General features: G+C 53.4%; 1 protein-coding gene across 2 annotated transcripts; it reads left to right on the forward strand.

Annotated features, from left to right (window-relative positions):
• Nucleotides 1-1,154: 1,154 nt before the first annotated feature.
• ELK1 (ETS transcription factor ELK1) lies at nucleotides 1,155-16,165 on the forward strand. Of its 2 annotated transcripts, none has more exons than XM_035725730.1 (6): nucleotides 1,155-1,270; nucleotides 9,341-9,614; nucleotides 12,362-12,811; nucleotides 13,440-13,886; nucleotides 14,584-14,685; nucleotides 14,771-16,165. In XM_035725730.1, exons 2-6 carry the CDS (start codon nucleotides 9,405-9,407, stop codon nucleotides 14,867-14,869), a joined length of 1,308 nt encoding a protein of 435 aa, XP_035581623.1. In that variant the 5' UTR covers nucleotides 1,155-1,270; nucleotides 9,341-9,404; the 3' UTR covers nucleotides 14,870-16,165. The 2 variants fall into 2 exon arrangements, with proteins under 2 accessions (XP_035581623.1, XP_035581622.1); XM_035725729.1 differs by lacking the exon at nucleotides 1,155-1,270 and adding an exon at nucleotides 8,629-8,729.
• The last annotated feature ends 1,087 nt before the right edge of the window (nucleotides 16,166-17,252 follow it).

The raw sequence follows: 17,252 nt of genomic DNA on the forward strand, positions 1-17,252 counted from the left end.
CCCTGAAGTCCCGCCTCCAGCCTGTTGCCTGGCAGCATTTGCCACTTGACTTTCCACTCTGCCCTCTTTTCTGTCGTCTTGGCAACCTGGACCTCCCACCTGACCCTTCTCTTTTTTTCTGTTTCTCTTCCTGGACGTAACACTGACTTATCATAGAGAATGGGCCGATTCAGGGTGGAGGTTTGTTCCCAAGACAATCAGCCTTTCATCCCTGGCCCTAAGGTTTGCGCCTCTCCCCCACCCCAGTCATGACCGGGGTACCTTAGATTACACCCACGCCCGTCTCGGCCCAACCTTGGCCTCACCCCGCTTCTAAATAGTTCCAGCTTCCACCAATGGGTGCAGAGCCGCATCCCGCCCTCCTTGGTCCGGCCCCTATTTTAGGTTGAGTCCAGCTTCCGCCAATCAACGCAGAGCCAGGTTCCGCCCCTTTATAACTGGCTGCTGCTCAACGCTGACCTCCTCGTAGGCATTTAGTTTCCGCCACTCAGCGCTCCTTTGCGTGCCTGGCTGCTGTCCAACCCTCCTATCTGGGCTCCGTTCTAAAATCGTCTATTCTAGCCAATCACTATAGAGTTACCCTGCCCACCTACGCACAGCCCTGGTCCGGCCCCCTGCCAGCCTGCTGCTACGCCCACTTCCATACAAGTCCTGCTTCCGCTGAGCAGCGTGGCGTGCAGCACCGCCCCGTTGGTGTTTTGGCAGCTGTCTGGACTCCCTCATCCGCCAATCAGCAGAAAGCAGAGTCCATCCGCCCCTGTCCTCGGAGGCTGTCTTCCGTGTAGGCCAATCGTTGTGAGGCAGGCGCCCCCAGAGTCTTGTCAATCGCCCACGGGCTGTCAGTCTTGAGCCAATCAGCGTGAAGCACCGGCGGGGCCCAGCGTGCCCCCTCGGAACCCAGGCGGCCATCTCCGTTCCATCAGTCCCCCTTGGGCCAATCACGGCACAGCTCTGTGGGGCAGGACCCGCCTCCCCAACCCTGGAAGCCGCGCGGTCGATCCAAGGCGCTCTGTCCAACCCACGAGCGGCAGAATGCTCGGCTCCTCCTCTGTAGGCCCACGTGAGCGGTGAGGAAAAGCAGGGGCGGCATCTAGGTGCCGCCGCCGCCGTCGCCGCCGCCGCCGCCGCCGTCGCCGCCGCCGCCGCCGCCGCCGCCGCCGCCGCCGCCGCCGCCGCCGCCGCCTCGGAGCCCGGGCCTGGGGGGCGGTGGGGCTGCGCATGGAGCCCCCGCCCCCCGGAGCTGCCAATACTGCCACTGCGCTACACACAGGTGAGCCCGGGGCTTGGAGGGTGGAGGGCCCGTCCGTGACCCCACGTATCCTTCCCGCCCCCGCGCGAGGGATGTGGCTTGGCCCGTGGCCTGCTGGTGTTCGACTGCCCACCGCCACCACCATGGCTGGTGGACCTGCCTGTGGTATTGTCCCCTCCCTTCGCCCCTTGTAGTGGATCTGACCGTGGCCTGAGCCCCCCCTTCCTGTTTTATAATGGATCGGTCTGCGTGCTTGTGTTTTCTCCCCACCCCACCTTAGGGTGGACTCGTCCATGGTCCTGCCCCCACCCCCACTTAGAGGGGAGCCGGCTCTGGCATTGTCCGACTCCTTGACAGTAGGTGCATCTGAATGTTTGTTTTTCTCCTGTCCTCAACTTTCAAGGGCCCCGTCTGTAGCCTTGTTTGTTCCACGGCTCCTCTTCCTTGTAGTGAATCAATCCGTGGCGTTGTACACCCCCCCACCCCCTTTAACAGTGAGTTAATCTGTGAAGTTGTATTCCTGCCTCCTCCAGTCCCCCAGTGCATCAGTCCATGGTTCTGTCACACACCCCGTTTTACAGTGTACCAGTCTAAAGGCTTGTATTCACATCCCCCTAGTCATCAGCCCATTGCCCTCTCCTTTTTTTGTAAACTGTTGCTCCAGTCCTTGGGCTTCCCCCTTTCTTTTAATAGTGAGTCAGTTTAGTGCTTTTTATCACCTCGTTTTCAGTAGCCCAGTCCATGGCCTCGTTCCCTTTTCCTTTTAAGCAGTCTGTGTGATGGCTTTTCACCCCATCTCTTGTGGTACAGTCAGTATGTCTTTCTGCTCCCCTTGCTCCCCCCGCTCCCGTAAATAAGATGAGCCTTTGCACTCCGCCCCCCCCCCCCCCGCCCCGGCCTTTGCTGTGGATCTGTTCATTGGCTTCCCTGCTACCCATGTGCTTGCATTCAGGCACACACCCCCATGCCCTCCCCTGAGTCCAGTGCTTTGTAATCCCCCCTCCAGGAGGGTGCTTTTGTTTTGTTCCTCCTTTCCTCGTGGTGGATCAGTCCATGGCCTTCCCTGCCCCCCTCCCTCCTTAGCAGTGGCTCATCCTGTGTGTTTGTTGAACCCAGGTCTTTTTTACTCTAGAACACCCCCCCATACACATCATTAACCCCTAAGACATTCTGCCTCCCTACAATAAGTGAATGCATCAGAGATAGTGATAATGCCATTAGGAGCTAAGGTTTATCGAGCACCTGCTAGGAACCTGGCAAAGTGCTTTGTATCAGTGAGCTCATTTAATCCTCACCACAACCCTGTGAGACAGGTGCTCAGGAAAGTTCAGCATAGGGGGTTCAGTACCTTATTCGGAGATAAGTACCCGGTTAGGTTGCCCCTCAGAACACAAAATAATTTTTTGAGGCTCCCCTCTCTCACTTCATCCCATCCCACGTGAGACCCCACTCCTTAAACACCAAATTACTTGCCATCCCCAGGCTTTTTGTTCTTGCCATCACCCTGCCTGCAGAGTTGTCTCCACTCCACACCTCGTCTCAGCACCCCTCCATCCCCAATCACAGCAGCTGTATGACCCGGGTGATTTAACCACTTTCCCTCTGCCCCTGCTTCCTCATTTCTAGAATGGAGGAATCAGAACTAGAATCCCCTCACAGGGTGAAGCATCCCTGGCAGTTAATAAAACAAGTCACCTCCCTGGCCTCACCTCCTGCGCCTTATCCCCCCAACTCTGTGCCAGCCACACTGAGCTCCTCACTCATCCTCAAACACAGCAGATGCAGTCCAGCCTCAGGGCCTTTGCATCGGTTCTGTTCTCTGCCTGGAACACTCTCCCCCTGATCTCTGCATGATTCCTTTCAGAGCTCTGTTCAAATGTCAGCCTGTCCCTGACCATCTGAACCTACATACTTAGCAGGCCTCAGGGCCCTTCTTGGCTTTATTGGTCCCTTTGCCCTTGGTCACCATCAGACACACTGTGTAGTTTACCAGTTTATTGTCCCTCCCCATTGGAAAAGGAGTCCCGTGAGGGCTTACAGTTTCTTGTTTGCTTATTTACTGCTGGGTAAATATACTTAGTATATAGTAGGTGCCCAGTAAATTTATTGCATGAATGAATGTGAAAAATATTATTTCAGACAAATCAGGATGGTGGGAGAGATGGAGGTGAAGAGGGCATATGAGAGCTAGTTGAAAAAGCTAGTTGAGACTGTTCATTCAGCAAACACTTAGCACCTACTGAGTACCAGGCACTCTTCTAGGTGCTGGGGATATGGGAGGGAACAGAACAGGCAGAAATTCCTGTCCTTGTGGAGCAGACGTTTGCTAAAAGTGGGGGAGACAGACTATATAAATAAAACAGTAAGTAAAATTAGATAGTATGTTAGACAGGCGCTAAGGGGGAAAATGAAGTAGGGAAGACAGGGAGAGAGTATGGGGGTGGTTGAAATCTTAGGCACCTGGCAGGCCTCACTTAGAAGGTGACTCTTGAATTAAGGCCTGAAGGAGATCAGGGAGGAAGCCATGATGTCTAGGGGAAGAGTGTTCTAGGGGCAGAAGGAACAGCCGGTGCAAAGGCCCTGCGGTGGGATTGTGCCTAGTACATTCAAGAAACGTGAAGGAGGTCATTGTGGCTGGAGCAGAGGGAGGGAGGCAGGCAGGAGGCAAGGTTAGAGTGGTGATGGGAGCCAGATGGTATAGGCCATGGTGATACATAAGGTTGGGGAGTGGGGGGAGGGAGAAGGCTGATACACACGCTAAGAGCTAACATTTGTCGAGTGTCTACCACATGCCAGAGATACTTTTCTAAGTCCTTTACATGTATTGGCACTTAATCCCCACAAAAGCCTTTGAGAATAGTGTATTTTGAGGATCTTTTGCAGATGCAGAAACAGACCCAGAGAGGTTAAGTAACTTGCTCGAGGTCGCACAGCTAGAGCAGGGCAGAGGAGTAGGAGACTGGAGACCCAGAGAGGAGAGCTTTGCAAGAGCACACGGGTTTATTCGGCACACTGGATCACACAGAGGAAGAATTCATTCTGCCCGGGAGATAGCAGCACTTGAGGATCATCTAATAGTTTATCAGGTGTGAGAAGGGGGTAGGGTACATACATATCCTCCGAAGTGGAAACTGGATGAACGCCACGGTGCCCATGATGTAGGGTGCCAAGCTCGTGGGCACCTTAGAGTCTTTGTACGAAGACCCTTCCCACAGATGGCCGCATGGCTTGCTACCTCCACGAGTCACTTCCTCGGGGAGCCCTCCCTGCTCACCCTGTGTGAAATACCATCCCCGACCCCCTCTTGGGTCTTCCCTCTCTGTCTCTCTTCATAGAGAGTGGCTGTTGTAAAGCCCCGGGATCCCTGCCTGCTGCCAGACTGCCTGGGCTCGAACCCCAGCTCTGCCGGCTTCCAGCTACAGAACTCTGGGCAAGTGACTGAACTCCGCCCCTATTTCCTCATCTGGAAAATGGGAGGATCATAATAATGCGCACCCCACAGTGTTGCTTGATGACCACGTGAGCTAAAATGACTAAGACGGTGTGTGACACACAGTAGGGGTTGTAGGACCGTTTTGAAAATTAGTATCATTATTCATCGCATACATATCGGTGTGGAACGGGCCTCTGAGACCATCTCCAGAATTGACCTCCCGATCTTACCTCGAACCCAGCTCTCCGGCGGCACTCCCATCTCAGTCGGTCCCCAGCTCCATCCTTCCGGCACTCAGGCCACAAACCTAGAATCACCCTTGGTGATGTCACTCTCACTCCCCCCGCCCCATACTTTCTTGTCAGCAAATCCTGCTCACTCCGTTTCCACATTTCATCCAGAACTCAGCCATTCCTCCCCAGTTCCGCTGCCGCCGCCACCATCACTCACCTGGACCGTTTGCAGTAGCCTGCAGTCAGCCCCTCCAGCCGGTTCTCTCCTCACAAAGGCCGGAAGGATCCTGTTAGAATCCAGGTCATGGCCTGTTGCCCCTCTGCCCGCAGCCCTCGTGTGGCTCTTCTCTCACTCATAGTCAAAGGCCTGGCAGGTCCCAAAAAGGCCTCACTCAGTCTGGCCCCCACGGCCCCTCTGTTCTCACCTCCCTACTCCTTTTTGCACCCTTCCCCCCTCCTCTCTGACCTTGCCCGGCTCCTTGCTCTTCCTCTGACCTGCCCAGCGCACTCCAGCCTCAGGGTTGTTCACCCTGGGCGTGTCCTCTGCCTGGATCAACCCGCTGCCCGGGCCATCACAGACCTGACTCGCTCGCCTCATTTAGGTGTTTGCTCACATGTCCCCTGCTTGGGGCCTACCCTCGCCTGACTACCCTTTCAAAAATAACAACCTCTTCCCTGCCTCATTTTTTCCATAGCTCTTCTCGCCATCTGATGTACTCTTTGACTCATTTACCTTCTTTCTTAACTGTCTTCCCCACTGAAATGTGAATTCCACTAGAGCAGGGATTTTTGTTTTGTTCACAGCTATTATCCCCAGCCCCCAGCCCACAGTGGGCGCTCAGTAGATGCTTACTAAATGAATGAGACGAAGAGAAGTAAGCACACCCGAGGAAGGCAGGTTACTAGGCCTCTTATGAGGGGTCAAGTGGGAAATATGATAATAAACAAAACGCAAAACCCTGTGTGCTGTTGAGGCTTGGAGCAAACGGTCAGATTTTATCTTAATTAATAGGTCCTCTCGAGGCTGAAAGAGGATCTGGTAAAATTGCCTGTCTTCGCCACCAGGAGTCACACTGAACTCTTTGTGCCTCTGAAACAAGCAGGTCTTTGAAGTCAACTCAGTAAAGCCTCTGATGACAGGGCTCTCAAACGTGGACACTTCATGGTTTTGTGACTTGTATAGTAGCCTAAAACTGTGTCCGCCCAATGAACTTCAAAACAGCTCAGACATGAGAGGATCATGCTGATCATCCTGTGTATTTCATTACGGATTAAAGAATGAAGGAAGGTTCTTTAAAACCTGGTTTGGGAGGTCTTATTCATAACCCAACAGTCCCAGCCAGTGAACAGTTGATCGATGAAAGCGCATTCCTTAAGGAATAGGAAGCTCCATGTTTATTTCCAAATCGCCCTCCAGTGCAGCAAAGAGGGGGGCGGGGAAGGGCCCGTTCTGTCGGGACGTGCTGAGGGAGCAGCGTGGGGGCAGTTTAGCCTAATGGTTTACATGTTTAGACAACGGGAATCTGACTGCATGGGATCCAGATCCTGGCTGGGCCATTTGGGCTCTGTGGCCCATAGACGTCATCTGGACATTTTGTACCTCAGCTTCCTCCTCTGTAAATTAGCGATGATAAAGAGCACCTACTTTCCAGAGTTGTGATGAACGATAAATGAGTCAGTACCTATAAAAATAGCAGTACAGGTCTGCATGCCCTTATCCAAAGCCCATGGGGCCAGATGTGTTTCAGAATTTCAGATTTTAGAAAGGTAACAAGGTGCACATATGAAATGTTACATAGGGGCGCCTGGGTGGCTCAGTCGTTAAGGGTCTGCCTTCGGCTCAGGTCATGGTCCCAGGGTCCTGGGATGGAGCCCCGCATCGGGCTCCCTGCTCCTTGGGAAGCCTGCTTCTCCCTCTCCCACTCCCCCTGCTTGTGCTCTCTCTCGCTGTGTCTCTCTCTGTCAAATAAATAAATAAAATCTTAAAAAAAAAAAAAGAAATATTACATAATGCCCTCAGTGGGCTCAGTAATCAGCCACATTCAGATTTCTGTAGCAGAATGTGTAAACAGTCACACTAAGTGAGAATCACTAAAGACCAGAAAGGGCCTCGTTCATTTCAAATCTGTTTTTGCTGCCCAAAGGGTGATAAAGAAGTTCTCCGGTTTTTTGTTTTGTTGTTTTGTTTTTAAAAATTTATTTGAGAATAAAGAAATAAAGATTTGTTTATTTATTTAAATTTATTTTAAATTTAAATTTATTTACTTTAAATAAATAAATAAATATTTATTTATTTATTTGTTTGCATGCGCGGGGGCAGGGGCAGAGGGAGAAGGAGAGCAAGAATCCCCAAGCTGACACCGCGCCGAGCATGTGGCCCAATGCAGGGCTCGGGTCCCACGACCCTGAGATCATGACCTGAGCCGAAACCGAGAGTCAGATGCTTGTCCGACTGCACCATCCAGGTGCCCCAAGAAGTTTTCTGTTTTTAGAGCTTTTTGGATTTTGGAATAGCAGATAAGGAATTATGAACAAATTGGAAACTAATTAATCTATTAAAAGCTTATCATACTCCAGGCACATGATATTTAATCTGTACACTAACTCTATGAACTTGGTATTATTAGTATCCCTATTTCACAGGTGAGCATGTTATTATCCCTATTTTACAGATGGGAAAATTGAGGCACAAAGAAGTTAAAGCATATGCCCAGGGTCACACTGCTAATAAGTAGCAGAACCAGGATTCCAGTCCTGGCAGTCTGGCTCTAAAGCCTGAGTGCTTGTCTGGTAGGCCATATTGCCTGATTGGAACAATACCAGCCAAGCCTATGAACTCAGCAAATGTTAGTTATTGCTGGTACCAAGGAGGAGAACATAAAGGGACCATAACAGGCCCGAGGAGTACAAAGTAGAAGAGAGCAGGCATTGAGTTTCAGGAACGCTTCAGAAAGGCAAGGCTCCTGTGGCTGGGACTGGAACGATGGGGAAGACTTCTAGGCAGAAGGGAGCCCCACACAGTGTGAACAGCTTTTGCGGGGGGCTAGCAGAAGGAACCTCCTGGAAAACTTGATACTTGATGTGGCAGAGGATGCAAATGAAAACATTCAGGTGAGGGGCACTATACTAGTTTTCTACTCCTGCTGTAACAAATTATTGCAAATATAGCTGCTTAAAACAATGCAAATTATTATTATCTTGGCGCTCTGGAGGTCAGAAGTCCAGCACAGCCTCACCAGGCTGAAACCCAGGTGTGGGTAGGGCTGCATTACTTTCTGGAGGCTGCACGGGAGGATCTGCTTCCTGCTCGTTCAACTTGCTGGCAGAATTCAGTTCGTTGAGGTTGTAGGATTAAGGTCTTTGTTTCCTTACTGACGGTCAGCTGAGGGTCATTCCCACCTTTCTGAGGCCACCATTTTCCCAGGCTCGAGCTCTGTTCTTCCATCTTCAAAGCCAGTAATGGCAGGTCAGTTCCCTCTCATGCTTCGAATCTCTCCTGCCTCTTCTGTCATTGCATCTCTCAGAGCTCTCTTTCTGCCTCTTGCTTTTTTTAGTAAGAGTTCCTGTGATTAGATGCAGCTCACTCACATAATCCAGAACAATCTCCCTGAGGTCCATACAGTAGTACCCCCCCTTATCTGCATCTTTGCTTTCCGCGGTTTCAGTTACCCGTGGTCAAGCAGAAGATGATCCTCCTGACCTGTCATCAGAAGGTCAGTGGTAGCCTAATACTATGTCACAGTGCCTACGTCATTACCTCACTTCATCTCATGATATGGGTATTTAATCATCCCACATCATCACAAGAAGAAGGGTGAGTACAGAACGATAAGATATTGAGAGAGCACATTCACATAACCTTTATTCTAGTATATTGCCATCATCGTTCTATTTTATTATTAGTTATTGTTGTTAATCTCTTACTGTGCCTGATTTATAGAGTAAACTTTATTGTGTGTATATGTATAGGAAAAAACACAGTATATGTAGGCTTTGGTCCTGTCCACAGTTTCAGGCATCCACTGGGGGTCTTGAAACATATCCCCTGCAGATAAGAGAGAAGGTTTTACTGTAACCTTAAGTTCATCTGCAAAGTTCCTTTTGCCGTGTACATAATACACTCATAGGTTCCAGAGACTAGGATGTGGACGTTTCTGAGAGGGCCATTATTTGGCCTACCACAGTCTGTCCTCTGGCCCCCAAAGATTCACGTTTGTCCCACATGCAAAATACATTCACACCATCCTCTTGTCCCCAAAAGTCTCCCATCATTATGGGGAGTCGTCCAAAGCCATGCTGAGGAGCTTAGAATTCAGTCCGAGGGTGTTTAGGGAACAACGGTGGGCTTTGGGAATCGAGGTGGAGACAAGATGGCAAGAAAGCAGTTCTCCTCCTGTTGACCTTTGCCTCCTTCTGTGTTCACAGCTTCTCAGCTCTGAGCCATCTGCCCTCCAGGTACCCCTGGGATGGCGTGAGCGCTCCCCCAGCGATGGACCCCTCTGTGACGCTGTGGCAGTTTCTGCTGCAGCTGCTGAGAGAACAAGGCAACGGCCACATCATCTCCTGGACCTCACGGGATGGCGGTGAGTTCAAGCTGGTGGATGCTGAGGAGGTGGCCCGGCTGTGGGGGCTGCGTAAGAACAAGACCAACATGAATTACGACAAGCTCAGCCGGGCCCTGCGGTACTACTATGACAAGGTAAGGCCTCTGGGACCAGGGCTGGGAACCACCGACATTTATGTCAGTTATTTCATTTTCTTGTCTTAATTGTCATAGCTATAAATTTGAAAACAGAATTTACTGTTTTTTACCCTCTCCTCTCGTACTCTCAGACCAATGTTGGGCACCCCAAACATTTATCTCAGGTATTTTCTTTTTCTTTTTTTTCTAAGATTTTGTTTATTTATTTGAAAGAGAGAGAGTGAATGAGAGAGAGCATGAGCAGGGGGAGGGGGAGAAGCAGATTCCCCTGCTGAGCAGGGAGCCCAACATGGGGCTCGATCCCAGGACCCTGGGACCATGACCCAAGCTGAAGGCAGTCACCTAACCAACTGAGCCACCCAGGCGCCCCAATCTCAGGTATTTTCTTTGTCTTATTACTTTAACGCTGAACCCTTCGTAGTAATACTAATACCCCTACTCACCCACTTTCTGAGGCCCCCAAGGTCATGCTGTTCTACTCTACCCCACCCAACATTTCATTTTCTTGTCTTATGCCTATAGCTAAAATTTTGGAAAACAGTGTTAATAATGACTTCCTTATCCTGTCTTCTGGAACTGGAGCAGTCCTGGACTTCCTCAGTTATTTCATAATCTGCTCTTATTCCAGAATAAGAATTCCAGAATATTCTTATTCCTAGCATCAAAATGTCCATGGCAATATTATACTAACCTTTCCTTACCTCATCCTCTAGGATGCTGAACACTTTTGTCAGTTCTTTTCTTCTCTCGTTCCTTTAGCTAAAATAAAGAACGCGTATAATGCCAGCCCCACACTCCCTTCTCATGCATCCCCAAAGCAACACTGGTCCACCCCAGCAATTTATTATTTTATCATCTTATTCATATAGCTAAAATTTTAAATTTTCCTCAACCTCTCAGACTCTCAGACAAGTGCTGGATGGATTTCCCGTCCCTCACCTTTCATTTTCTTCTTTATCTGGAACTTCCAAAACAATATTAATGAATATCCCTTTTCATTCCTTTTCTGAGAAACACAAACCCACCCTGTGACATACCTGACCAGCATTAAGATGTCTCTAGGGTGCCCTAGTGCCCCCCAGCTGCCTTTAGTCCCCCAGAACAGCCCTGGACCTATGCTGCACACCATAAATTACAGCAATTATTCCATTCTTGTATTTTATTCCTTTAGCTGAAGCCTCCAAAACAACATTGAGGCTGCCTCATTCTGTGTTCTGAGACCACCACAACACCCCTGAGACCCTCCAGACCTATCCTGAAATATCTTAGACGTGTTCTGCGATCCCCCCAGCCAGCCTTGAGATTCCCCCCAATGTTGATACCAGTATTTTAATGCTCTTATCTGGTTGCTGTCAGTCACTTCATTTTCTAATTGCCTTAGCTTAAACCTGTACCACAGAATTTTTTATTTTTTTAAGATTTTATTTATTTGAGAGAGAGAGAGAGCAAGTGAGAGAGAGAGAGAGAGAGCAGGAGCAGGGGGGAGGGGCAGAGGGAGAGGAGGAAGCAGACTCCCCACTGAGCAGGGAGCCCAATGTAGGGGTCAATCCCAGGACCCTGGGATTATGACCTGAGCCACCCAGGTATGCCTTAAACCTGTGCCACAGTATTTTTTTTAAAGATCTTATTTATTTGACGGAGAGAGAGAGAACACAAGCAGGGGGAGTGGGAGAGGGAGAAGCAGGCCTCCCGCTGAGCAGGGAGCCCAATGCGGGGCTCGATCCCAGGACCCTGGGATCATGACCTGGACTGAAAGCAGACACTTAACGACTGAACCACCCAGGCACCGCCTGTACCACAGTATTAAGAATGAGGCTCCTCAGTTACAGCTAAGTCAAGATATAAATTATGAGAACCAAAAGAAGCCCCAAAACAAAAACAAGAATGAGGCTTCTCAGCCTGTTCTTCCTGGTGACCTTGCCCTGGTCTACGTCTCTATCGATAGCTTTAAATAATCCTCTAACCCTCCCCCCTCTCATGTGCTCGCTCGCTCTCTCATTCTTGCTCTCTCAAATGAATAAATAAAATCTTTAAAAAAAATCCTCTATATTAATAATTCATCACCACAATCTTCGATATTAATTTGGTCTCTTCCAATATTTACATCAGTTACTTCATTTTCCTGTCTTACTGCATCAGCCACACTCCCCACCTGTCCTGGCAGCCACCCCCAAGGCCTGGCCCTGTTAGTCCACAGACACCCCTGGTTCTGGGAGCCAGGAGGAAAGCCTGCTCCTGCACTGACTCCCCTTGGTGGGCCCCATTGTGGAGAGGTGCCATGGGGTGTGGGTGTGTGTCTCTGAGGTGGGGGTGGGGGGACTGGACAGATGGAGATGAAGAGTGATGGGGAGACGTGGAGAGGGATGGATGGGAAGGAGACACGGAGGGGAGACAGAGGGGAGAAGGGCAGTAGACTAAAGGAAGAGTTGTGGAAGGGAGAAGAGGGAAAGGGGAGACACTGGGAAGAATACAGAGCGGGGAATCACAATGGGGAAGAGAGGTAGAAACGGAAGGAGGAGAAGGGAGGAGCCCCCAAATTGGGAAAGACGCAGGTGAGAAGTGGGCTGGGAGGGAGGGTACCTAGTTGGGGGCAGATGTGGAGGTGGAATGGTGTATGTGTAAAAAGACAGGAGAGGGGCAGAAAGGACCGCGGGAGACTCACCCGTCAGCCCCCTCATCCATACTCTCCCTCCACTCCGGGCCCTCTCTTCTAAGGCCCTTTATCCTATCTCCTCCCTTCCCAGAACATCATCCGCAAAGTGAGCGGCCAGAAGTTCGTCTACAAGTTTGTGTCCTACCCCGAAGTCGCGAGGTGCTCCACTGAGGACTGCCCGCCCCAGCCCGAGGTGTCCATCACCTCTGCTGTGGCAAATGTCGCCCCCACTGCTGTACATGCTGTCTCCGGGGACGCTGCCTCTGGGAAACCAGGCACGCCCAAGGGTGCAGGAATGGCAGGCCCGGGTGGCTTGGCACGCAGCAGCCGGAACGAGTACATGCGCTCAGGCCTCTATTCCACCTTCACCATCCAGTCCCTGCAGCCACAGCCACAGCCGCCCCCTCATCCTCGGCCTGCCTCAGTGCTCCCCAACACCACCCCTTCGGCAGCAGCAGTGCCCCCATCTGGGAGCAGGAGCACCAGTCCAAGCCCCTTGGAGGCCTGCCTGGAGGCCGACGAGGCCGGCCTGCCTCTGCAGGTAAGGACTGGAATATGGAAATTCAGTAAGAGGGTGGGGGTGCAATTCCCAGATGAGGAGGGGTGCTGGTAGAAGGGACACAAACATCCTATTTAGATATGGTGGAAGGAGGAACGCAGAAGTTCCCTGGGAGAAGGGGGTGGGGAGGAGAGCCATGCAAGTGCCCTGAATGTTATTTGCTTAAGGCATAGGTTCTCTCAGCTAAGCATTCATCAGAATCACCTGGAGGGCTTTTTAAACGACAGATTTCTAGGGCCCACCCCCCGACAGTTTCTGATTCTGTGGATCGGGGATGAGCACGAGACTTTGTCTTTTTAACTAGTTTCCAGATGAGGCACACGCTGCTAGTCCCTAAGGCAAATTTTTGAGAACCACTGCTTTCATGAATGAGGGCAGTATCCCTAGGAGGCCCACCCTTAGGGGAAGCCCTGTCCCCCAGAGAGAAGCTGCCTCAGAAGAAGCCCCACATCCTTGGCAGTCTCCCACGTCCTGCTGGTGGACCTGTCTTGATGTGTAGTCATGCCGCCCCCCGCCCCCGTACCAAGTCCTGCTTTCCAAGTCAAGTCCTTGGCTTCACTAGCCCAGCAATCCTTACGCACCCCCTCTGCCCGCCCCCCTCCTCTCCCAGGTCATCCTGACCCCACCCGAGGCCCAGAACCCTAAATCAGAAGAGCTGAATGTGGAGCCCGGGTTGGGCAGGCCACTGCCCCCAGAAGTGAAAGTGGACGGGCCCAAGGAAGAGTTGGAAGCTGCAGTCGGTGGGGAGGCGGGGTTTGTGCAGGAAGCCGCTAAGGCCGGGCCGGAAGTCCCTCCTGCGGAGGGCGCGCCGGCCCGGCTGCCCGCGGTCGTCATGGAGACTGCGGCGCAGGTGGGTGGCCTCGCGGCTTCCACTGCTTCCAGCACAGAGATCGCCCAGCCTCAGAAGGGCCGGAAGCCCCGGGACCTGGAGCTTCCACTCAGCCCGAGCCTGCTGGGTGGGCCAGGACCCGAACGGACTCCAGGATCGGGAAGTGGCTCCGGGCTGCAGGCGCCGGGGCCAGCGCTGACCCCGTCCCTGCTACCCACGCACACATTGGTGAGTGCCTGTGAAGGGGTGCGGCGGGTGAGGGAGGAGCTAGACTGCAGGGGCCAGTGTGGTTGTGTCTGGGTGAGCGGGAGGGTGGAGCCTTCGAGTGGGATTGGCTGGAGGGACGGCCTTGATTCCCTGGGAGGGCGAGCTAGTCTCCGGTGCCGAGGGTCGGGCTGTTGGAATGAAGGGCAGGTCTTGGCGGGGGGTGGGGGGGGGTGGGGGGGGGTGGGGGGGGGGTGGGGGGGTTGTGGGCGGGGACCGAGAGGCCTTGCGTGGAGGGCGGGGGACTGTTTTCTGGGTCGGGGCATGGCTTGGGGATCCTGCGTGGGGCTTTTTGGTCTTCTTTACTGGGTTTCCTGTGAGGTATATGGGTTGGTGGGGTGTAAGAGTTGGAGGTTGATCCTAAACTGATGGGATAGTGAGTGACCTGTGAGGTTTGAAAGCGACATGTGGATGGGGTCTTGTAGGTGGTCTCGCCCAATGAAGCTAGAGGTGGGCTCTCGGGGAGCTGGGAGGGGTTGTCTGTAACATCGGAGAGGTGTCATGGGCTTGACCTTAGCAGTTAGGGGCTAAGCCTGTACACTTTGGGAGGGTGATCTCAGAAGTCTGAGTGGGAAATCTGGTGGGACTAGAGCCATGTTCCTTCTCTTTTTCCCCCACCTGCCCTCTACTCACTTGAGCTCCAACCGCCCCTTCCCCACAGACCCCGGTGCTGCTGACACCCAGCTCGCTGCCCCCCAGCATTCACTTCTGGAGCACCCTGAGTCCCATTGCACCCCGTAGCCCAGCCAAGCTCTCCTTCCAGGTAGGAACCCCTTCCCCCATCTCGGAGAGGGTGAGAGACCCTAGCATGGCCCCTATCCATGATCTTTCCCTGTTTCTGTCCCCAGTTTCCATCCAGTGGCAGCGCCCAGGTGCACATCCCTTCCATCAGCGTGGATGGCCTCTCAACCCCCGTGGTGCTCTCCCCAGGGCCCCAGAAGCCATGACTACCACCACCACCACCACCACCACCACCACCACCACCCCCTTCTGGGGTCACTCCATCCATGGCCCTGAACTTCTCTCCAGCCAGCCGTCTCAAGGAGAAACATAGTTCAGCTGACAGACTTGTGCTCTAGTTGTGGTGGGGTAGGGATTCTTAGGAAAGATCTCTCAGTGACCCTTCCACAGGAAACATACAACTTCTCTCTTCTTGGTCAGTTCCCCAGTGGCCGCCCTTACACGTCTCCTACTGCAGTGGTGGGGACGGTTTATTTATTTATTTTTTGAAGGCCACTGGGAGGAGCCTGGCCCACCCCTTTTGGGGGGTTGGTGAGGACATCTCCCCCATCTCCACATTTTCTCCCCAAGATGAGACAATCGGGGTCTGGCTTGAGAAGGACCTTTCTTTATTTATTTCTCAGCCTGCCCTGGGGAAGCTGAGGGAGCCCTGTCTCCATTTTGGGGTGTGAGTAGAAGAGGTAGCTTTTTGTCGTTTATTATTCTTGGCCATACCCGAGGGTCCAGGAAGCATTTGTGCCGTTTCACGGTTTGGGAGTCTTGGCCAAGGAAAGACTCACACCCTTGAAATAGGAATTTCCACCTCCCCAGCCTTTGTCTCAGATACCACCTTTTAGGCCAGGGAGGAATGCCCCTGTTGTTCTTCTCCCCCTGAGAAGCCATTCCTGTATCTGCCAAACTTCTGGGGTCCTGCCTGTTACCTCCCAATGGAGGGTTTTTTTGGGGAGCGGTCCCCGTCTGGGGGGCCCCTCCAGCCAGTACTCCAGGTCACCTTGTCCCCCGCCCCCTGCCATTTTGATAGTATAATCTATTTTTAAACAGGGCTTTTCAATAGGGGAGAGGGGAGCATCTCTTCCTATATCTGAGATGGGGTGGGTGGGAAGGAAGGGATTTGAGGGGGGGGAATCTTCCTGCCACCCCCAAGTGTTTATTTTTGATACCAAACGTGTATTTTCAGCTCCCTCCCTCCCAGCCCCCCAATTTCCTGCGGGCGGGTACAAAGGACCCTTTACGTGTCCCTGGAGTTGGGAGGGAGGAAGGGGGGACATAAAGCCTGTCCTGTCTGAATTCCAGGCTGGAGAGGGTGGGTTCAAAGGACTCCTGGGCTCACCTCCTATCAGCATCGGCCCAGCCCGGGCCTGGGGACCTGGGGGTTGGTGATTTGGGGGACGGTGCTACACCTGTCTCCACTGTTTGTTTTACTTCCCCAAAAATGGATCTTTTTTTCTAAGAGTCCCAGAGAATGGGGAATTGTTCCTGTAAATATATATTTTTAAAGGTGACGCTGGAGGCTGCTAGCCTTTTTCCGCCCCTCCCCCCACCGAGGCCACCGGGACGGACGGTGACAGGCGTGACTTTCTGTGGAAGGCGGCGAGGGTGTGACATGGACTGTGAGAGAGAGCATGACCGGCGTGTGTCGGAGACAGCTGGCGAGGCTGCAGATCGGTAACCAGCTGTGCAAAGAAGAGAGAGAGAGAGTGTGGAAAGCTGCAATCGCGTGTGTGTGCGTGTGAGAGCCTGGCGGCTGGGACCACAGACGACAGCGTGTCTGGGTGAGAAATCACGGCCGTGCGCTAGGAAGTCGCCGTGAGACCGAATGCGCACTAAGGCGCTGTCGCGGAGCCCGGAGGTACGCGCGACGTCCTGTTTAGGCAAAGGTAGCCGGGCCGGCGCCTCCGACACCGGTCGGACAGGCTGGCCACGGTGAGCGACCCCGCGCCGAGGGACCGAAACGACGCGTGCGCCCGTCCGGGCGCGGGGGCGCGGCGGGGACGGTCGGGGCCTGGGTGCGGGCGAGAAGCCTCCCCGCCAGTCCGCAGGGGACTGTGCTCGGGAGGCGGATGGTGTGTGTGAACCTTCGTGCGAGGCGGTCGTAGCCACCGACGTCCTGGGAGCCTCGTGGAAAAGAGCTGGCCGTGTGAGAGAAGACGGCTGTGAGGCACAAGACCCGGGGACGCGGCGCCCGAGGCTGTAGGCGTGCGTGTGCGTGAGCGGGTGAGCGGCGGGGGGGGGGGTGTGGGGGGTGTGCCTGAGGCCAGTGGCCGGCGGATGGCGGTTACCACTCCCGTCCGGCCCGGAGGCCCAGGGACCGGGCCGGCGTGAGAGAAAGGGACGGTGAGGCCGAGTGCCTGAAGCAGCACGAGAGGCCGCGGCGGCGTCCGAGCGAGAGCCGAGAAGGCACGTGGCGCCGCGTGACAGGGCAGGCGCCGGCCGAGCGGTGCGGCGGCGTGTGCGGGTGTGCGAAACATCTCACGAGGCGCTTCGGTCGGGGGCTTCACGGGTGTGACAACGAGGCCCTGGGACCGGGGGGATCGGCGGGCGGCCGTAGCGGTGTCCGAGGGACCCTGCTGAGGGGAACGATGGCGGAAA

Source organism: Zalophus californianus, chromosome X, assembly GCF_009762305.2.
Source record: "Zalophus californianus isolate mZalCal1 chromosome X, mZalCal1.pri.v2, whole genome shotgun sequence".
Classification (NCBI taxonomy): Eukaryota; Metazoa; Chordata; class Mammalia; order Carnivora; family Otariidae; genus Zalophus; species Zalophus californianus.

What these genes read in the sequence shown, in the direction of transcription:
- ELK1 (XM_035725729.1), top strand. Translation starts at nt 8,686, where the DNA reads ATGATATGGGTATTTAATCATCCCACATCATCACAAGAAGAAGG. An exon ending in ACATCATCACAAGAAGAAGG is followed by an intron (nt 8,730 to 9,340) that starts GTGAGTACAGAA and finishes CTGTGTTCACAG; the next exon opens with CTTCTCAGCTCTGAGCCATC. An exon ending in TGCTACCCACGCACACATTG is followed by an intron (nt 13,887 to 14,583) that starts GTGAGTGCCTGT and finishes CCTTCCCCACAG; the next exon opens with ACCCCGGTGCTGCTGACACC.